Here is a 22,803-nt window from a genome sequence, read left to right as displayed (position 1 = left end):
TGGTACTGTAAAGCAAGTTTGTTAAGCTAAACTTCAATATTTAAAGAACTTTTACTTTATAGCTTATTTTTTAGCCTTTTAAAAATTTTATTTTCCCAGTATCACTTGTCCCGTCCATTTTTATTTTTCCTTTCTGTTTTGTGCCTGAAGGTTAGAAGAGGCTGTCTGTGCTGGAAGTGACTGCCGTGCCTTTTGATTATTCATGGACAGTAATAGAAGGCACTTAAAAAGAACAATGAAATTGCTTATTTTTGTGATGGGCCATCTGTTGAATTGTTTTTTGCAACAATCACACAATAGTATCTATGTCATATCATTCTATTTTCAACAGCAGCTGATTATGTATAGTTGGCTACTTGTCTTTATTTCTGAAGTCCCATAACCATTTAAATTCACCTCTGCAAACCTTTGCTTCAAAGGTAATAGAAATGTAAAACAGCCGATGTGTATTTTCTTTCTGTCTTGTGTTTTTTACCATGTGTTTCTAATTAATTAGGTCTCCTAAATGTTTAGGTCTGTTTTCTGTGTCTCCCACCTGTAGTTCTATTATAGAAGTTAACATGGAATCATTTAGCAATCAGTAAAGAAATGGTGGAGTTCGGCAATAAAGAGCAGGCAAGTTTTGAAAGACTGTGGCGTATTCACTGCTTATTAATTATCCCCTTTATTTTTTCTCACCAAGCAATAATTAGAATCTTTCTCCATGGCTTTCACTAACAAGCATTTTTCCTAGCTACAAAGCCACTCATGGATCTATTGCAGCAGAAGCTGAAAGCAAGATTAAACAAATGTGTTGTCTTCTGCAGGTCACTGACATTGCTGATGCCATGATTCTGAAGCAGCTTTTTGAAAATCTGTTCCAAAATGGGGTTGTCGTTGTGGCAACATCTAACAGGCCGCCAGAAGGTAAAAACAAACATGCGACTAGTATTATCCAAATACAATTGTTTTGTAAGATACTGAGATTCATTATATTAAAATCATATGGTATTTAATACTAATAAACTCTCGAGTCTTCAAGAACCTGAGATATTCCAATTCGTCCCATTTTTTTGTGTTTTTAAGAAAGAAAGGGTTTTTGCTAAGTCTTACCCCTCTCTTCTCCCAAACTCAAGGTGTTCCTCTTCCCATCTCCTCCCAGATCCTTGTGTGTTTGCTGATATTCTCTACTCTATCCGAACCAGTGGGAAGGTATTTGAGGACAGGGGAGTTGAGGAGGGGTGCAATACTGCCTCTGGTTTAAATGTGTTCTAGGATAGGAAACGATCATATTCTGCAGAAGAAAGGGGGAATGGAAGTACATTGCTTCCTGGTTTCTAACTTGGAGACTTCCAGACTCGATCCACCAGCTCAAAAGAGAACCCCTTATCAAGATGCCATTGTCACAGCTTGGTTTGAGGTCATGCATTGGATATTGTTTAGGTGGAGAGTTGTTTCCATTTCTAACAATATTTTTAGATAGAGAGTGACTAGCTAGGTACATCCTTCTACAAAGTCCCCAAATCTGTATGGGTTTTAACCAAGCAGCAATTGTCATTTTTTTGTAGAGGAGAAAAATGTGCGCAACATTATCTGTTAGCATACTGCATAATTTCTATGCAATTTTTATGACACTTTAGATTGATTAATTTCAGATGTTCGCAAAAATTCCTTAAGAGTCACAATATTAACTGTAAATACTGGTTAATTTTTCTGCCCAAACTAATTGAGTAGAAGAGGATGACTAACTATTTACAATGCATTTTATCTGAGGGGAAAAAATACTCAAATATTCTTCCTAGAGGTGGAAACAAATTCCTGATGGTTTCTTTTACTTGCTTGAGCAAGCAAGATGAAATCATAACTCCTGTAGCCAGGTTCACTACAGATAAGCTGGATGCTGGTACCTTACTCAGTTGGGGAGCATCCTTGTGTTTTTTGAAGTGCCACTTTTTGAAGTTCAGGAGAGTTTTTTATTACAACCCGGGGATCGTATCCCACATCTTAAACTGAGATGTCAATCTGTGACCATTATCGTCATATGGGTTTATGTAATACATATTAAGTCACTGTGTCAACCTGAAAGACATCCACTTGTACTAGCTGCCCCACGGAGAATGTCAAGAACGGCGTCTCCAGAACTGAGCTGTGGTGCAGCCAGATGCTGGTCACTGCCTGTCTCTTCTTCCCTTCCCACTGCACGTGCCTGATCACAGCATGTCTGAAATCCTCCTGTGGGAAAGAGAGTTGGGTCAGTGCAGTGTGCTGCATCCAGCTTTAAGACTGAATTGAGAGGTTCATTTCTTGTGGATACAAATTGGAAAAGTGGCTTTTTCATTAGAGAGCAGCTGTACCTACTTGATGACCATTAGTGATACTCTTAACCATGTTAAACTTCTGCTTCAGCAGAATATGAAGGGAAATATTGAGGTGGAGTGTTCAAGGAATCCTGGGTTTGTTTCTCGGCCAAAATTAATGTTTTTTTTCTCATTCTCACAAAACAGAGACATTATTCAAAACTCACAGCCTTATTAACTAGAAGAACTAACAGAAGTAGCTGTCTTATAGTACTGTTATACGTTCACTAATTTTTGCAAGTAAATATGAACTGGTTGCTGTTTTACCATACATGTAGCTATCATGATGTGCAGAGTAATGAATGAAAGTGATACATGGCTTCATACAATTCTGTTAGTAATTAGCATGCAGAATCACCTTCACTGATAATTTTCCTAAATGTTTCTGTGTACATATCCCGTTTTGTGAAAACCGTTGTGTAGGTGTCCTGTTGGCTCCTCATGCATACTGGATCTTCTGTCCACCATGAGGTGTTGGTAGAGCATAAAAGCTTTAACCTAGTTGTAGCCTTCAGGCATTACGGGGAATATAGGTGGTATTAATAACCTGGCATGGTCTTCTCAGGGAATTTTGGTGACACCTTCGCCAGTTATCTGTATTCTTTTATTTATTCCTCCTGTTAGTCATAGGTGCTGTACTGACTTCTTATAAGGCTTCCCAATAGTAATGAAAAAGTGCAGCCCATCATGCAGTATAAGTAATGGCATGTTGGATGATTGAATAGGTTCCAGAGAAGACGACTTCATGCTGTATAAACTATAGGGATAAATAAGATATAAAATGCTGGTTTGCATTTTGTTTTACAGCATCTTTTATTTGAGGGCAGATTTGCATTTTGTTATGTAACATTCTGATTTTTTTTTTTAACTCAGTTGTATTTTTAGCAAGTTTGCATAGGTTGACATACTAATTGATTTTTTTTTTTTTTTGGCCTTTATTTTCCCTTAGGGTTGACCCTTTTTTTGACTTTTGAAAGGGAGTGTACACAGTAGAATTGCTAGAAGATAAAGTATACCACAGTACACTGAACAAGAATGATACTAACCTTTTAAACTCGAATAGTGTATTTTTTATTCTATGTTGGATTTTCCCCTCTGCCATATACTTGGGACTTAGTAGGTGCATAGTTTTGGCCTTATACCAATGTATACCCAGCATTACTTTTTTATATCCTTACTTTAAAACAGATGCTGGTTTCATTTCTTCTGCTAAAATCAGTTATATGTTGTTAGAGATTTAAGTCATAGCTCCCTGACTTTTTCACTTTCTCAGGATTTTCCTTTCTTCCCTAAGAATGTATTGAATTTTCATACAGCAGAAGAGAAATCAATTTCAGCTCTCCTTTTCCGCCTTTTGTTCCTCCTCTCTCTAGCAACACCAGGTTTTATTTGCCAGACTAAAAGACAAGCTGACAATGTTATTAAGACTAAGTAGCAAAATGGTACTGATTTCCTTTCTTTCAGATCTCTATAAAAATGGTCTTCAGAGAGCTAATTTTGTACCATTCATTGCTGTACTGAAGGTAAGGAGAGTCACTCGTTAAATGCTTTTCAATTTCGCTCACTGTATTAATGAATTAGAGATTTGTACAGGATTGCTTTGATTCTAGTTTCCAAATAAGATGTGTATTCTTCAGCTGTTTGAGGCAAATGTAATTGAAGGTAAGGCAAAAAGGAACACTTCCTCTCTAGAATTAACGTCTTGAAAGCTGGACGTTTTTAGTATGGCAAAAAGTTACCTTTTTGACTAAGGTAGCAGAATTTGTTTGCTTGGATAGGACTTTTTACTGATGTATATATGCTGTGTAACACAGTATTCCTCTGACAGTTACACTGTGGTGTACTTATGGACATCGTACATTTATTATGCCACAAAAACTTGAGGTACGTTTGGTGCAAGGAAGTGGTGTTTGGTACATACCCTCAATGATCTTGTTTCTGGGTCATTCTTATGTGTAAGCAGTTTTCTGAACGGGTATTTGTGAGGCTTCATGTAATGCTGAACAAGCAGCAGTTCTGGAGCTTCCTGGAGTTTGCATGTTGTGGTATGGCAGGACATCAGTTAGAATGGCTTCATTTAGATGAAAAAATGAAGCATCCTTTCTTGATATGAGTAATACAATCAGTGCTGATTTTGCTATTAAGAAAAGCCCATATGCTGAACTACACTTTCAAGTTCCGGGCAACTCACGGAGATTTTTGATTCATAAGCTATGATTGTACTGTTATGTTATTGAGAACTAGCATACAGCTCCTGTGTCCTGCTCTGCCTGGGTTGAAATGACATATAAAATGGAAATAACAGCACTTCCCTACCTCGCAAAAATATTGGCAGAATAACTATCTAACTAATGTTAACTATATCAGTATCTAAGATAAAAGAAGGTAAAGTGTTGTTTAGGGTAGGTTTGGCTCAGTGAGAATTGCATAATAGGTACATTGGTTGGCTGTTTCTGTTAAAGTGGTCACCAGTAAAGCAGTTGACGGTGCCTTGGGTTTTCAATGAGACATTTTAGGATCGTAAAATTGCTTAATTGCCTAAGCACCTTTGAAAATCCCATCTAATGTTGACAGTTGAGCAATTACATGGTTTCAAAGTTAATATGCCAATGTAATGAATGTGACACTCTGATGTATCTCAGAACAGTTGTGTATAAAGTCAGGGAGGTTACCAGTGAAAGTGATTCTTGCCTGGATGGCTTTAGAAAAGTCAGAAACATAAAAATAAATGAGTAACTACTTCAATTTCAGATTCTTGAAAAGAGTTTATTCTGTAGCTGACTGCATTGGATGCAGGAGAGATCCTGATCATAGAGCATTTTCAAGAACAGTTTGGTTTTTGACATGCAGCATTTGTGGTAAATCTTTCTTTTCTGTATATCTTATCTTGTTGCCTCTTAGTTTTCTTTATTGATAAATGTAAGGCTCTTTCATTTCATTGATGATGAGACTTAAAGAATATCTATCATGCATGCTTATTTGTAGTTTCCTTTTTTGTCTTTTTGGCCAACTGAAGAAAAAAGGTGAAATGTAGTTTATGCATGCAGAACACCTCATCAGGAATGGGAAAATAATCTAAATTTTTAGAAGGGATCAGGTGGATAGAACCCTGAGAGAAGCCCTAAAGGTGGATTGCTTTAGAGCTGCGATGGGATGGAGTAGTGCAAAAAGAAACAAGTGGCACAACCAGACTAGAGGTAGATAAACATTACCATAATAATAAATGCAGAAAAAAGGTTTCACTCAACACTATTCACAAGGGCCTTTCTAAAGTTGTTGATTACTTGTGGATGTTTTTTCCCCTTCATCTTTGTGTTTTAAGCCTGCTCTAAATATATCTTAATATAATGTCGCTTTAATAAATATTACCAATATAACATGATCTTTTCCCAAAAACATATTTTATCAGAGGAAGCTTATCAAGAGTTCATTCTCTGACCTTAGTTGGAAAATGGAAGAGTAATGGCAAGGTATTAAAAATAATAATTAAAAAAATTTCCAGGTCTACATTTTTAATTCAATGCTTCAGAAGTATATATATATAAAAAAAAGCACACTGGATTGTATTTTGAAGTAAGATTTTAACAAGTGACCTTTATATTGCAAAGGCATGGATATAACTAAATTGAGACTCTGGATGTGGTGGTTTGAGAAATGCAGATTTAGACATCCCCAATGTGTGTGTAATCCGTATCACTGAATTCATGTTAATGGATGGAGTAGCTTCTGCCTCATTTTTTTAATAATTGCATATGCGACTTCAGGAAATGTAAAGACAATATCCTTTAGGGTTTTGCATGGAAATACAAAGGAAGAATATTACACTAGATGCTTGCAAATGTTTTATTTCCGGACTTCTCTACCTTGACCTTGCTCTGTCCCCACCATGTGTGTCTCTGGTAGCGTCAGTCTCATGTAACCTGTTGCCCAGCTGTGGCTTTGACAGCTCACACGAACTCCTGTCTTGGTTTTTGCTGCGCTCAGAACTTCCTGTGGGGCTTTTGTGTGGGGTTTATTGGGGGTGAATGAGTGGGTTGGTTTTGTTTGTTTCAGAAATTAACTTTTATGATCATAAATCTTAAAAAAAGGCTTTAGCACTGAAAGTAGTTCAAGTTCAACAGAGGAGCTTTGAATTCCTTTAAACGTTCTTGGAAAACTGGAATGAATGGAAAGTATTGACAGTACATTTCTGTGAAGAGATGCTTCACTTGAAATAGATTTCAGGCTCTTTCTGTTCCTCATAAATGGAACACATGGTTCCTAGATGCCCTGATAACTGTTATACAAAAATCTTTCTCTGTCTTCAAATGATCAAAAGAAATGGTTTCTTTCTAGTATATGCATTTGGGTTCCTATTTCTTACAAAGATAATCACAAACCAATTTGTGTGGAATAAGCAAAAAGGTGAAACAGCACCCTAGGAAAGATACAGTTATCTTGCAGAGTTTGTCTTTTTTATCTTTCTAGGTGGTAGATTACCGGGGGCAAGTGATTGCTGAATGTCTGCAGGGGGAGGTGCAATTGATAAGTTCCACTTTTTAGGGCCACAGAAAAGCTCTAGGTCTGCGTAGGGCTCCTGGCAGCTCTTCCTGCCCTGCACGTATCCCCTGCCTCATTTGGAACATATCCCAGTATTCTGATCTTTTGAAACTTTAAATAGTTTGAGATCTGATTTTTCAGTGATCTTTTTTTAATCCTGTAATTTAGAGTGGTAGTTTTCATAAACGGGGAAAAACTCTCAATTGTTCTGTTCATTGTTGTGGCTAAAATTCTTTGGGACTGAATATTCTTTATGAAAGGGGCTTAGTTTCTGCAATAGATAAGAGTGCTTCTTCAGGGCATGAAATTTTACAGAGATAGAGCTGTTCAGAGATAAGTATTAGGAAGGAAAATCTTTTGATTCTATAATTGCAATTAGATTCAGTCCCTTCTGATTGAGCTTTTAATCTTGCAGTGTCTCTTACCGAGCATTTTAAAGCGCATGGAACTCCTAAGTGATTTTTTTTTAATAAAGGCAGTTCTTAAAAAGGAAAAACATTTCTTGCTCACAGTTACTCTGTTCAGCTGCATAGAGCAGAAATACCTAAAATTGTTAATCTAAACTAATATGAAATATGAAAACTTTCTGAACATTTTAGAGCTGGTTTATAAACAAAGTTATGCATCTCTAGCAAGTTGATGTAAGATCTGAAGTGAGGCTCTTCAAAAAAATAAAGCATGCTTTAATATGCGAGTTTGGCTGTAATTTTGGCTACATTTAATTTTTTGCAGACATTTAGTGAAGATACTTACACCAGCCCTTAACTGTTCTGGAATCCTAATTCTAATTCAGTGACCGGTTCAATACTTAATTCTTCAGACAAGCAGGAAGGAAAGCTCCTCAAATAGGTTGTTATGTAAAGTCTGTAGCTGATATAAGCAGTTCTTGAGCTTCCAAAGGTTTCCTGGAACTGTAGTGTGAAGTTTTAAAATGTCAAGCTGAGTCAAAGTACCAAATACATAACTTGTGCATTTTTTCAGGTTTTCTTCATGCAGTAGACCTGCACTGCACTGAATTCTAACTGAAAGTCAGCCAGTTTTAGGACCTTTCATAGCCTGAATATACCTTTAAAAGCTACAGTTTAAAAAAAATTAAAAAGTTTGGCTTTGGCTACCTGCATTTTGTTTTAACTAAAGAGAGAGAATCAACCAGAAACCTGTTGTCAGACATGAAATTACTGTAAGCTTCCTATAGAGAACTTTTTTTTCTCCTTCTGCTATTAGGGACCAGATAATTATTTATTTTAAAACTCTTTGGTTAAAATGACTCTTAACGGTAAGCATTGTACGTTCCTCTCAAACAGAAAGCTATGTATGTTTACACTAAATTAGTTAATGATTATTTGTTGACATTGTTCTCTACTCTGGTTGGTTTCAATTAAAATATAGCCGTTCTTTCAAAGCAAGAAATGGAGGAATTTAAAAGTATTTTGACTTTTCAATAACTTAGTTTGAATATGCAAAAAATATTTGTTTGCAACATTTAGAGCTGTCCCGAAACAAATTGTGGGAGTTTGCTTTGTACAAAGGCATTTGGTAGATATAAAATGTCTTTGATGGTGCTCTGAGCTTTTGTCCAGCCACCTGGGTAAGAAATGCGGGGATTTGTGGATTGGCAGATCTGCCTCTTCCCCCCCCCCATGCAAAAGAAGTCATCTCCTTGATGAAATTGATTTGTCAGTTTGTCCCAGTCTAATGGTGTGATAGCCCAGCAGCTTTCAGCATGTTGAATAGTTTAAACCTGCTTTTGAGGTCAGTGTCAGCCACTCTGACCCCTGTGAACTGTCACCTGAGTCAGAATTGCAGGGATTAGGCCTTTGATATTGTGATGGTTTTGCCTATCAATTGACTTTTTCATTACTGAAGATGTTGGGCCTTTTGTTTCCCTTCTTAGTATGTAACCAAGCAAACCACTAAGCAGAAGGAGCATTTGTTCTTGTTCTCTCTCTCTGCAAGTAATAGAAGTACTTATCTTTTGTGAAGTGTACCTAATTAAATATAGGACAAAATAAAAATAGAAAACGTAGCATGATTGCAAGTATTTTTGTGCTCAACATCAGTATAATTTCTGGGTAATTTTAGTTAGACAAATTCGTGAGACTGTCAACTAACAAAATGCTGTATATAGAGAGCAAGGTGTCAGATTAGAAGTCACCAGCCCTTTCAGCATTCAGCTTTTTGGGCCTGTGTGTGCGTGTTTAAATTTAAACACAAGAATTATTTGAATTCTGTAGTTCAGAGCACTTAGGTGTCACAATATTTTATAAGGTACCTATTGCTTTAGTGTGTTCTCTAGATACTAAGCTGTTCACTTTGTTTAAGTTCTGTGTCTGTTATACACACACACTTGCTCCTAGCAAGTTTATTTAGCTGCAGATCAAAACTTTATCTAAGGATAAAATAGTCTCTCCTGTAGCTCAGTGCTGGGCTCCCTGCCTTCTCGCTTCCTTTAGTTGTTAGAATTTCCCGAATTCTTGCTTGGTTTGTTTACTCCTTGATTAAAATGAGTAAATCAAAGCATATCATAGATATGGAATAGTTGATTCCTGCTGGATCAGAGTAAATTAGTCTAATTACACGTGGCAGTTTTATTTGCTTGTGATGTAATGTGAAATGAGGTCCTGCCTCCCCCCAAAAAGCCCAAGCCAATTAATAAAGCTTTTAAGCTCTTTGTCACAGGCCACCGTGGAGGTCTGCAGAGAAGAACTTTAATCCAATAAACATTTCATTTAGATCATGAAAAGAAAGCATGAGGAGAAGCTCCTACAAGAGAGGGTGTTTCCAGCAATTCTAGCCGTGAAGAGATGTGAGGAATTTGCCAAATTAACCAAGAGGCCTTCATATTTAACACATAAATGTGTCAAAACTAATAATAGAATAATTTAATTTGAGTTGAACCTTATATTGTTAAAATTCTAAGAAGCCACGACTGTTTTCTTCAAAGACTTTACTGTTGAGTTGGATGGACAGGGCAAGGGGAGGTTGTGAGAAACCCAGATAGCAAATAGCACTGGCCGAAGCTGGTGGAAAGGAAAAAAAAAAAAAAAGAAAAAGGAATAGATAATTAGGTGTAATTAGTGTGTATGAATTGTTGTCTCCCTGCCCTTGGCTTGAATAAATTTCAGAGAAAAAAACCCCTAGTGGTGAAAACGCTTTGATGTAAGAAGAGTCATTGTGGTTTGGCAGCATAAAGGCAGTGTTTTATACTTCTTACATAATGGTCGTGATACAGAAAGAGTGAATGGACCCAGCACCCCCCAGCCTGCTTTACAGCAAGGACTTTTGGATTCCCTTGAAACAAAATGCATCAGAAGTTTTCAGTTGTTGGTAATGAGGTAGTGGACCTCATCAGCACTAAGCGTAAGCCATCTTTAGCCTTTGTTTAGATCTTAGTAGTTTGTTTTTTTTGTTTTGTTTTGTTTTGTTTTTTTTTAATTCTGGGAAATCCAGTTTCGTAAATCAATACTACTTTTTTTCTGGTTTTTTGTTTTTTTTGTTTTTTTTCCATGCCTGCCAACAGTTCTGGCAGGAGCAAAGGCTAATACTGGCCAAAGAAATACAAATCAAATGTTAAAAAGGAAAAACAACGGCAAAAAAGGAATATAGACAAATAACTTCATCCAGGGTATAATTCCAATTAAGTACATGTATTAGGCGTAAATTTGACCCTTGGCTTACAAAACATCATGTTATCAATTCAGAGTGAACTGTTGGCATTTCCTTTTCACAGAACACCACAACTTGTTTATTAGGAGACTGAAAGTTACAGTCTTTATTGGTTCTTTAGCGAAACGGAATGTTGTACAGTGGTTTGTGGGTTGATTTTGGGTTGCGGTTTGGTGCTTTGTTGTTGTTGTATTTATACTTAGACTGCAGGGAAGATTTTTCTCCTAAGTGAAGTGAAATGGGGAGAGTTGTTCAGTGTAATTCTTATTGCATGAAGTGTACTCTGCCATTCTTCGGCTCCCTGACTGGAAAAAGGAGAGGCTACTTGTCTCCTACCCAGCACAGCCACATCTGTACCTCCTGAATTCTTTCACTTTTGTCTGAATATCTGAAATGCTATTCACAGAACAGTACATTTTAAGAGTCTCTGTCTTTATTCATGCACCATTATTTTACAAGTTAATTGTCTATTTTTCCTCTTCTTAGGGGGTAGCTGATTTGTAGCTAGACATTAAAATAAGTTATTGAAAAGTTGTACAATAGATCGTATGTTCCTTGTGGTAGCAAGAATAGTGGGGTTTCTTAGTTGTTAACGTTTTGAAGGCTGTAATGTAAACTTGTGCAACTTCCATTGAACCAGTTTTCCCTCTAAATTTGTCTCTACTAAGCTCTTCAGTTTAAAGTTTAAATGTTCTTGTCACAAGTGTAAGAAACAGATTTGTTAAAAAAATTGTATGTGGCAGTATTTCACTTCCCAGATCTTTGTGCACTAGGTCCATTTAAAAATAATTCGCAAATAAAATGTTTTTGTCATCCGAAAGTAATCTGACCATGATTAGTTTCATTTATGTTGTATACTGGGATGGCGTTTTGAAAGTTTTCCTCAAAATTTGTTAGTGTGGATTTTGAGGGTTTGATTTTATTTTGTTTGCCTTTTTTTTTTTTTTCCTTTTCTTTTGTTAGTGTTTAAAATTGGAACAAGCATGAAGTCTCTAAGGCTCTATTCCCTGTATTTTGTTATTGCAGGTAATGAAGAACATGGGGGAAAAGACTCTCAAAAAATTTAGTTAACCCCTTAAAGCATTGCACTATTTTGTAGAACAAATAGCCTTTTGTACTTGAAGTTGATTTGATCTGCGAAAGGCAACACCTGAATATCATGCAAGACTAAGTAATTATGCCTGATTGTAAGGGTTTTTTTCAGGTATAGGTCACGGGAAATTCAGTTAGGGTAGAGTATGTACAAAACTAAGAAATATGCAGATTTTCTGTTTTAAGATTGTGTAAAAATTATTTACAGTTAATACTTGCACAAAGGTTAGAAAGGTTGATGAAGTGATATTTAGTTTTGCTTTACTATTCACTGCGTGTCAGAATGTAATTATGACTGATTCATGAAACTGTCTTAGCAATAAACCATCTTTATTAAAATGCTGATCAAGACAAGAGCTGACAGTAATAAAGAATAGAACATTTTAGTCTTGTTGCTTTTGAATGATTGCTAATTACCCCAGAGGTCATGTATAGTGCTTATGAGGATTCATTGACATTTTCTTTAAAGTCTACTGTTTCAACAACATCTGAACAGAGAGACAAAATCTGTATGCACACCTAACAGCATTTGGAGCAAGTTTTTAATCCACCACCAAATACCAGATGATTCCCTTTCTCCTTCTCCCCAGTACCTCTTGTTTCCGTGGGTTGGTGTAGCAGAAAGTTAGGAGTGCTACAAACTTGATTTACTCTCTCTTTTTTTTTTTTTTATTTTAAAATTTTTTTAACAAGGCCAATTCTGAGTGTGGATGAAAGGAGCAGCCCTTTGAAGGTCCTGCACTTGTACCGTGCCTGGTCATGACAGTCTGGCTGATCTCCTTTTAGAGCAGCAGCCTGTGGACAGACCTGCCCAGCTTGTGAGTCCCAGTTGGACCTGTTTCACGTTCTGAAACGTGCTGGTGATTGTCACTTGCTAGTGACTTTGAGAGTACTCCAAAATTAAAACCTGTGGCTGTGCTTTGTAGGTCATAAGTCATTTTTTCATGACACACTCTATTTTTGCTTGAGAGGATTCTTTTTCTACCGCAGTTATGAATCGTTTGGGAAAATGCCAATTGTAATGGTGTCATTTGGATGAAAAAACTTTGTCTTGAAATCACTTAAGAAAGAATTTTAAGAAAGAAGAAACAGTTTTCTTGTTGGTAATCTAACACTACATGAGATCAAATAAGGAAAAATAAAAATGGTTAAGCCTAGTAAGCTCTGTTTACCCAAGGAACTCTTCCTGTGCTGCTGGCTGAGGGTTCTCATCACGTCTCTACATGTTGTGTGATGATAATGTGTTTCTCCTAGGCTAAATATAAATGTATGAGAAAAACAATTGTCAATGAACAGTCTCGTTATTTTCTGATTTGCTGGAGGAAAGGACCATTAGTGATCCTGTGTATTGTTAATGGAGACAGATCAGCAGGATCGGTGTGGGGTATTTTCAAGTATAGTAGGGTTTTTTTTAGGATATAAGCTAATACAAAGAATTAGATGCTGAGGATGCATGTGAAAAGGCAAGATGATACCTACTTGGAAATTATGATTAATTTTGCTCAAAGTGGTTGGAAGTTGCACTTCTCAGTTAGGCATGGCTTGGTTATTAATAGTAGATGTTCTAATGTGCTTGTTAAGAACTACACCAGAGGCCAAGAGTATTAATTGTGCAGCTTTGCATACCTGTGGACAGGACTGTACTCTTCTTTGCTCATATGGAAAGTGTATGTGATACTGCATCTGCAGTGCTACCACTGCTTTTGCAGGTGTCTGGTTTAACCCCGAGTGTGAAAGGCTGTGGAAGCTCAGCAGGTGTGGGAATCAGGTAATAATCAAGCCAAAGTGAAGCACCCTCATGTCTCTGTCCCCCTACACCTTCTCCAGTGGTCCTCAGATAGGGTGGTCTGATCCTGTGTGCTGACAGGATGATTTATAAGATCTTGTATGGTGGCTCTTTTTTATTCTAATGCCATTAAAATTTGGAGCAGAGAATGACAACTGGGTTGACTTAGGGTGGTCTTCAATAAGGTTAAGAGATATCACCTGCCTTATCAAGGGTCATGAGCTGATCACAATATTTGAGCTCACAGGGACATGTTGTGTTTAGTACAATGGACCACAAGGCCATCTATTAATATTAGCATTTCAGGGTTTTTTTGGTGACACATGGGAAACTTAAGTCTTGAGAACTTCTTGCGGGTTATCCAGTTAATTTTAACTGCCTTTTGAAATGTTCTGAAACCTTTGTTCTCTACTTAATCTATCATGTCGTATACTTTAAATTCTTGAGCAGTTAAACGTTTTAATATCTACCATTCTTGATTGCAGCAACAAAGGAATATTAGAGGTGCTTACAGGGAGAAAAAATGTATTTATATTAGTCTATATTTAATAACTTGCTACAATAGATATACTGAAAGTCTCATTTTATCTATACTATCAGACGATTGTCATTTTAGGTGTTGAGCCCTGAGGCTTTGCCTTTTTTCCTTCTGGAATAAAAAGGTTTTCTGTCACAGTGGAAATGAGTGCATGATCGTGCTGTATTTTTAACTAATTGCGTTTTCAATTCTGTAATTGTATTTCTTCTTTGTATACATAAATACATAAATGACTTCAAAATAAATTGTATGACTAATTAATTTTATGCATTTGAATTGAATAGGATAAGTCAGACTTGAAATATCTGAATAGAATAGAAAATCTGTTGGAAACCATAAATGGTTCCACAAGAACAGACTAAACTAACTGTATCTTCAGTTTATTTCAACAGGAAAGTACACGTTTAGCCCAAGTAAATGAAATTTGAATGTTTAAATCTCCATCTTAAAAAAATGGAAACCAATAGTTACAGTCATGGCTTTGACAATTAAGGACTAACAATCTGAGCACCCCGGTTAGTTCTTTGGCTGTTGATTAGGATTCTGTGGCGGTGATTAGTGCGTGTGAGGATGCAATCACATCTGGAGGGTTTAATCAGTCCAGGGTTGGAGAAGTTAGTCCAAAGATGGAGAAAGAAACTAGAACTTCTGTATGTAATCCTGGTAGGGTTTTCCCCATGCTGCAAAAAGATTAAAGGGAAAAAACAGAAAAGCTTCAATTTATTTTATTTGCTTCCCCTCCCTGGAGCTTGCAGGGTTTGTAAGTTATAGTATTGATTTTCTAGTTCCGCGATGCAGGATTATAATGTCATCGACACCTGTGAGGGGGAGAGAAGATGTGTGGGGGTGCCCCACACATATGCCACCTCTCTAAGGTTCAGTATTTCTTTCATACAGTTGTGAGCTGGATTTGTTTTTCTGTACTGGGCAACCATGTATCTTGTTTTCATTTTTGTAAATCTAGTATGTTAAGTGCTTAGCTTGAACATATACGATATTTTGGTGTGCTTTATTTTCTTCTATTTTATATTGTGGTTATATGCTGTCTTTTTAACATGTAAAGCATGCCTTTTGAAAAAATATTTACAAATATCAACCTTTTTGTCCTCTGCACTCCTGTGAAGCAGATAAGTCGATGTTTACGTGCATAGAAACAAAGAACCACAGTGGGTACCCTTGTCTACAAAGGAAACCTCAAAAGGAAAAACATTTGGATCTCTGCTCAGCGCGTAGCTTCCCTGTGACCTTTCTGACTCTGAGTAAAGGTGACCATGTGCTGAATCCCTCTTCAGAGCTGTCTCCACTGTTACATGCTTAATTTGGAGGAGTGCTGGTGGTGCAGGCAATCCTCCTTTGGCCACCCTTCAGTTCACTGGTTCTGCTCTCACACCCTTTCTCTTCTCTACAGCGTAGAGCTCAGTTTGTGTCAGTAGCGTTGCCTGCACCAGTGCATGTTTCTATGCTGGTTTATTGACATTAATTTCTTCCACATTGCTATTTAATGATTGGTTTCTTTATTCATACTCGTGTTTGATTTTTTTTGTTACATTATTTTCCAGTAGCACCTATAGATCTGTATTCTACTGACATAAATTTATGTAATGAGAAGGTTGTTCCTACCCTACAAAACTTATAATCTAACAACAGCAATCGTGTTTTAAAGGGATGTTGCTGGGAGCATGTTGCTACACAGATTATAATGTTTTATTTTAGTGGCAGGGGCCACCCATTTTATGTATACTGATACAGTACCTAACAGGATAGGTGCAAGTGAGCTTTAAAGTGTCTCAGTAAAAGTAATTCATGATAAACAACAGTAGATACATGAACCTGTAGAAGGGTTAGGAAATTCTTGTGGCTGTTTTAATTTTATTTTGAACATGGGCTCTAAATGGCTGGAGTGCTTTCCTGAACAGATCATCAGTCTTGGAGGGGAAAAAGAAAACAACACACCACACACACAAAAAAATCCCCTGTCTTCGAGGTCCAAGTCAGTGGTTCTTGAGACAGTAATAAATGAAAAATGTGCTAGAGATTCGAAGTAAAATATAAACCAGAATTTGACTGAGAATACTGGTTTAAAAATATGAGATAGAATTAGATAAGACAGATTTAAGCCAAAATAAAACACCAAACCAAACCCGGAAATTAATTAGGAACATCCAAGGACATGGATAGTGAAATGACAAGTGTCTTCCAAAGGACTAAGTATCTCTCTGTTCCTGTTAACTGGCCCATGCATTTATGCTTATATCATGTGTTACAGAAAACTGTTGTGTATCAACTCTGTTTTTCTATTTTGTCGATGTTTGGTTCAGTTGACTTCTGTCTCCTAAGGAAGCAGAAAATCAGTAGGACTATAATGGCTGTATTTATATATCTCTGAACGGGATGCTGCTGTTGCCTCTCTGGCTGAAAGGTCCTATAGCCCAGAATATCTAACAGATATTTAAAAAATTAACTATGTAATGTTACATCACATTAGAGTGAATATAAGTACATTATTGTAGACATGCCAAGACAAGGTTCATAGGGAAAAGAAATATCTGTTTAGGCAACTATTTGTAGCTTTAAAAGGGCTTAAAAACATAAAGAAGCTTTTGAGCAAGCAAGATCTTCTTAACTAGTGTCACTGATGAGGGTGATTTTTCCTGAATAATGATCATATTAATACTAATTACTTTGAAGACAGAGAAAAGGGAAAACAGAAGAAATGCATCCTCTGCTTCATAGCTCTTTTGATAGTATTCACATGTACAGGTCTTACCTCCAGAATTCATTCACTGTAGTGTTAAACCGTGAAGTCATAAAAGCCTCTCAGTGCATTTAAGGAGTGCTAAGTTTGTAAGCAGAACACAAGTGAACTAAACCGCTTAGCACCAAGTGCTGCTATGTATTTCGGCAAGCTGCAGGGACCTGTGTGCTCCAGCCCAGCGTCAGTCTGTATGTGAGGGCACAGAATGTCTGCCCTACCCTCCCGGCATCAGCAGCTGAGCCACAAGCACTGCTGTAAGTATCAGCACAATGAATTTACACCAGCTACGGTGTTCAGGTGCACTTTTCTTCTTTCAGCCATACCATAACCATGCCACACGCTTCAGTATATCTATTTCTGTGTTTGCTCTTCGCTCTATATGCAACACAACACCTTGAGAGAGCGGTAACATTTTTAAACCAATCTTGAAGGCCAAAGAGATGGGGCTGGATCCATGCAAAATTTCCCGTTGTTTCCAGGAAAATAAAACCAAAATTATAAATAGCATTAGTAAATATCTGAGTATCTAAGGTTTATCTAAATAATTTAATAGTCTGCATAGCTGTATAATTGTGTTTGTTTGTTTGTTTGTTTTCTGTGCAGAAAATAATACTTGAACTAAGCTACTACTTGAGAAAAATAAAACTTTGTGTGGAAAGAAGCTGAGCATCAGTGCCTGGCAAAGAAAGGCAAAGTACATCAGCGCTGCTGTGAAATTTCAGGAATATTCCTTCTAGCCCTGACTGCCAGACTGATGCTGAAGAAAAGCTTAAACATCCTCCCTCCCTCATGCATATTATTAGATGCCTCTGGAACTTTTTTCTTCTGCTCTGTTATTCTCTTTCTTTGTAAGCTTTCATGAAAAGAAAGGGAATAGATTATAATAATATTGTAGCACCAATGCTATTGTGTTTGCAGTAGCCTTAGCCCAAGATAATGATTTGATTAGCATGGCTTTTTCACTTACTGGAATTAAAGATACATGGATTTTCGTGGGATTCTGTGCCTTCAGGATGACTTTTTTTCACCTTCTTTCTTCAGCTGTGTATCTTTGCAGAGAAGTTGGAGGTTTAAAATAGGTGTAGAGCCTTCAGTAATAGCCAAGGGCAAAAAATTAGTGCAATGAGTCATCACAGTCAGTCCTGCAGATATTTGTAATCTGTAAGTCCTATTCAATGCATTTGTTCAAAAGGGCCATTGTTCCTTAAATCACTGATAATAGTTCTTCTAAAATGTAAGTTTTTTCTTCCTGCAATGTAGTTGCTATAAATGAGATTTGACATTTCCAATTTTGATACTTGAATGGCCTTAAGGAGGCTTTGAAAAATTTGACACACAGAATATGAAATGCTTAATGAGAGTGTTAAAGATAAACTAATAGTTCATAGTGCAGTGAAGAAGCAGAGTAGTTTAGTGGATTTTAGCAATCCAAAGAATTTTGATAGAGTTGAATTACCTAAAAAAAGGTTTCATTGCTTTAATTAAATTGGTGATAGTGGTATATTTCCTAAAATATTAAAACTTTTCTTCCCTTTCTTTTATGTCTTCTTTTGCCTCTGGCTGTCTAACATCCAGAAGTTGTGTATGTTGGCAGTAGTAATAACAGATAAGCAGAGCTATTCCTTTTGCCAGGGGTTGTAAAATCTTGATCCCACTGAGGTTAGTGATAATTTTGCTCTCAGCCTCAGGCCTTGAATCATAAAAAAAGTACCTTTTAGTGCAGCTGGTTTTGAGTTTTCTAAGAGGAGCAATTATTGTGACTACTCAGGAACACATCTATCCCACTTGGAATCTTACAGATTGTTTAATGTGGGGTGGGAGGAAAGGAGGTCCTCCTGTGAGTAAATTCAGACATTACAAAAATGAAACAAAATCTTGTTGTAGAGCTTTGTTTATTCCCCTTTATGCTTCAGTCCATTTTGCAGTAAGACTTGGCATGGTTTGTATATTTGGTGTTTGACTCATAACATTTTTAATATTCTTAGTAGAAGGAAAAGAAAAATATTTTTAGTCTGTAAAGTAGAAGTAGTTTCAATTGTCTCTGCTAGAATTCTATTGTGATCTGTTAAACTTCTGTTGCTCCTAACTTTTTATTTCTAAATATGTATTATTTAACATGAAAATAATTATTTTCACACGCACCCCCAACAAAGCACTACCCAGAGAGAAGGGGTAATATCCACTCTCGATTTATTCCCTGTGCTTCCAATCAATATTAATTTTCTAGGTGATGGACTTTTGAAAATGGTTACTTTTTTGTTTGGAATATGTGAATGATTTCCAGCTTGTTTCTTTGCTTTGATAATTGTGAAGGAGTCTTCAATTTTGTGATCTTGATTTCAGTTTTGCAGATGATGTTCGTGCTGATGGTTTATCACAGCAGTGTGTCTTTCCTCTAACACAGACAATAATGAACACAGCTTTGGCTTCAGAAAAGCTATTCCTTTTTTTTTTTTTTTGTCTCTGTAGAAATACTGCAACACAGTCCAGCTTGATTCTGGCATAGACTATAGGAAACGAGTGCTTCCCGCTGCTGGAAAACTCTACTACCTGTAAGTTTATCTGTGATATGGTATTTGCCCTCTTTTTCTTTCTTATTAGCCAGGAATTTCCTAGTCAATAGGAAATGAAAAATGTAGAGTAGAATTAGCAGAATGTGACTTTTCCTTTCTTTGCCTTCTGGTCCATTTTGTTCAGCAAACCGCCTTCCATTATGCCTTGATATTAACTTCATTAAACTACATTTTCAGTATCCACAGTAGCATCATTTATAATGTGTGACTGAATAAAAACTAATTAGATTTTTTTTGGGAGGTGTGGTGTTTGGAGAACTGAAGTGACAGATGGTTAGAAAGTAATGAATATCCTCTTGTAAGAGATTGCACAATTCTCTTATAATAGAAGAACATCCTTATTGTATTTAAGTAATTAAGTATTTATAGAAATCCAATGACAAGGATTCATTTAATGTTGGGTGTTTCCAGTGCTGTGGATTAAAAAAACCTCAACACCCTCCTGTTTTGACAGACTGTTTCTGTTTATCGTGACAAAATGTCTTTAGCACTTTATTCTATATTTGCAAATAAATATATTTAAAATATGTTCACAGTTATGCTTATGGTTGCAGCATGTATCTGCCTAATAGAAACATCCTCTTTTTAAAACAAAGCAAACAAACTTTGAAACCTTTGCATTGCTGACATTTTTCTATCTTGTATTTGCTCTTGTAATATTATTTAATCGATGACAACCTGAGCAAGGTAGACAGCAATAACTTAAAATCAGTTTTATAACGGTTGTATCTTTCAACCTAACATACGGTTTTGATTTAAAGTCGTGTTTCCATTAAGAAAGGTGCAGTATTTTCATTGATGTAACAGGTATTTGAGATGAAGTATGTCTGAATCATTCTATAATAAAGTTAGAAATTGTATGTCCAGAAGAAGGAGTACTGCCTAAGAGAATTACAACAGGTAACTTTGCTTCTGGAAGGAAATGACAGAATTTTATATATGGAAAACAGGTCAAATGGAGGTCCTGTATCTTCAGAGTGTGACTGTATCAACTCAGGAAAAGTTCTACGTTCTGTATGTTCTGTATTCTTGGCTGGCTCCGCTTTCTTTAAGTTTTGCGGTGGCTGCTCGGAAGTGCTGTTTGAAGTGGCCACTGTTCTCTCTGTTCCCTTCCTGTTACCATTGCTCATCGTAGCCCTTGTTCCAGTGTCTGCGTTGCTGGCCCTGCTTACGGCTCTACTTTTTGTGCCCACTGCACTCTGCTGACTGTGAAGGGCACCTACCATATTATTTTCTCACTGCCCGTGCTCTGAAGCAAGGAAAAGCACATCTGCGGTTTCCAGCAGGTAATAGGCTACACATGGTGCCTATGGCATCAGGTCTTGGAAGAGAAGAAACATGAACAAGCCCCAGGAGCAAGACCCAGCCAAACTATTTCATGGTGTTCCGCTGTAAAACTTGTGATCAAATGAATGGCAGAGACTGGTGATGTTTGTCTCATGTTCTCTCATTGGAAGGATGTTGATTACCTCTAGAATTTGTTGTGTAAATCATTAGGAACCAGTGATTGAAAAAAATAATAATCCTATAGCTGGCAATGGAAATAAGATACTTATTTGATCCTCCTTGCTTTTTCTGAGGAAGTTATTCATTTTTCTATTTAAACTCATTCATTGGGGCAACCCTGCAGAACTAGTGTAGTAGGTGGAGAATTCTTTTTTCTTTTGTTTTAAAATTAGTAACTATACAGTATTTTGCTACAGATTTTTGACATTCATTTAGCAAAGAAAATGTTCTTGTCCAACATGTTTACATTCGCCTATTAATATAGTATCACCATGACAATTTTTTTAAAATCCTCTTGATGCTTCATAATTTATGTAATCTTTTCTTAATTTAAAATATGCAACTAAGGGTTGCTTAAAGCTGTTTCATACTCATCTGAAAGCAGTCAGTTTAACACAATTACAAGATTCCTGATCAAAGCAACTTCCTTGATCTCAGTCTCAGGTATCTATTTCCAAAACAAACTTTCTTGGCAATGAGGTGCAAGTATCCATCCAGGTATCATACTCAGCTGTTTCTTCTTGTAGCCTTTACATCAAACTTTCTGATAGTTCAATGCATACATGTGTGCATACTCTCTAATATATACACATTCTTTCCCCCTTTTTATGACTTCTTTTCAGGTTTTGTCTGTTTCTTTTAATTTGTTGTTTTGTCAGAGGAAAGCAGCACACAAATATCAATGTTGAGAGGATCTTTTTTTTTTTTAAGTTACAATTTTAATGTACTCTGATCAGAAAAGGGTTTTAAAAAAGTGTTTGGAATGGCACTTGCAGAGGTTTGGGTTTTGCTGCTGTGGGTTTTTTTTTTGTATGTGTGTGTGGTTTTCTCTTTTCCCAAGGTTTATATCTACAAGGTTTGCTATCATTAAGCTGGAGCTAAAAAGTAGTTATTTCAGTTCTGCTGTTAACATTTTTAAGGTGCTTAAGGCCTAATGAATAGGAAAATAATTGTGTAACATGCTGATCATCATTTACTGTTTAGAAGAGGTGTAGAACTGCATGAAGCAATGCAACTTGAGTGCCTCCATGATCTATAAAAGTAGTGTTTTCACACCAAATGAGAATATACAAACTTCAATGAAGCATTAGAAATCCTAGTTCCACTTTATTGTCTAGCATGGCATTAATTTACTACACTCAGCTTTCAAACTCAGCTAGAATTATTATGTATCATCTTTCAGATGCCCTCTAACCCATCCAGTGACAAAAAATATTCTCTGATCAGACAGGTCTGTAATTCTTGGGGCAACTAGCAGATGAATATAAACTTTGCTTCAGCTCTCAGCACAGATATTTTGCATTTTAACTCTCTGTAGTTATCTTTTCCCAGATAGTATTGGCAACAGAGAGAGGAAAACTGATAAAATTACTAAAGCAGAGATCATGCTATTATTTTGAATTTCGTAGTTTAATTTTGCAAATTGTTTGATCAATACAATCAGTTGACTTGATGTTCTTCCCCCCCCCCCCACAACCCCGAAAGCTGCTCCAATATTTAATTTCACAAAGTCCCCTCTCAGAAATTTCAAAGGATACTTCTTTAGGTGCTTGACTGTCTTGCCTTGTCTATTTGCTCTTATTTTGCATGCGAGATAGAGCCAGAAGCCTTTTTTCTCATTGTGTACACATAGTGTTAATGGATCTGCTGTGCCTGTATTGCCTCATTACTGGAAACAGCTCAAAACACAGAAGTCTTTCAGTGTATGCAAATAAGGCAGAATCATCTACCTGAGAGTTAATATTCTCTACTTTTAAGTGTATTCTAAATCTAATGTTTGTATTTAGAGCATAACATCCTGTTCTCTTTTTTTATGGGCAAAAAGCTAAGCAGGCTCAGGCAGCTGTTTGATGTTGGCTTCAAGTGTTATTAATTTCATATTCTATTATTCTTTTCACTGTAGCACAAGTGAAGCTGATGTGGAGGCTGTCATGGATAAGTTGTTTGATGAGCTGGCTCAGAAACAAAATGATTGTACGTAAGTTAATTTCTCTTGAAAGAGAATACATTTA

At 36.6% G+C, this 22,803-nt stretch overlaps 1 protein-coding gene across 4 annotated transcripts in view; it reads left to right on the top strand.

Moving 5' to 3' along the window:
- AFG1L (AFG1 like ATPase) overlaps window positions 1-22,803 on the top strand; it is a 69,567-nt gene that overhangs the window by 22,623 nt on the left and 24,141 nt on the right. For all 4 annotated transcript variants that reach the window (XM_082047233.1, XM_082047234.1, XM_082047232.1 and 1 more), the window contains 4 exons: window positions 807-906; window positions 3,801-3,859; window positions 19,182-19,264; window positions 22,695-22,765. In XM_082047233.1, coding sequence (XP_081903359.1) covers window positions 807-906; window positions 3,801-3,859; window positions 19,182-19,264; window positions 22,695-22,765 — 313 coding nt within the window. The remainder of the gene's footprint in view (window positions 1-806; window positions 907-3,800; window positions 3,860-19,181; window positions 19,265-22,694; window positions 22,766-22,803) is intronic.

Source organism: Streptopelia decaocto (assembly GCF_964273445.1).
Source record: "Streptopelia decaocto genome assembly, chromosome: 3".
Classification (NCBI taxonomy): Eukaryota; Metazoa; Chordata; class Aves; order Columbiformes; family Columbidae; genus Streptopelia; species Streptopelia decaocto.
This window is presented reverse-complemented; position numbering and strand designations above follow the sequence as displayed.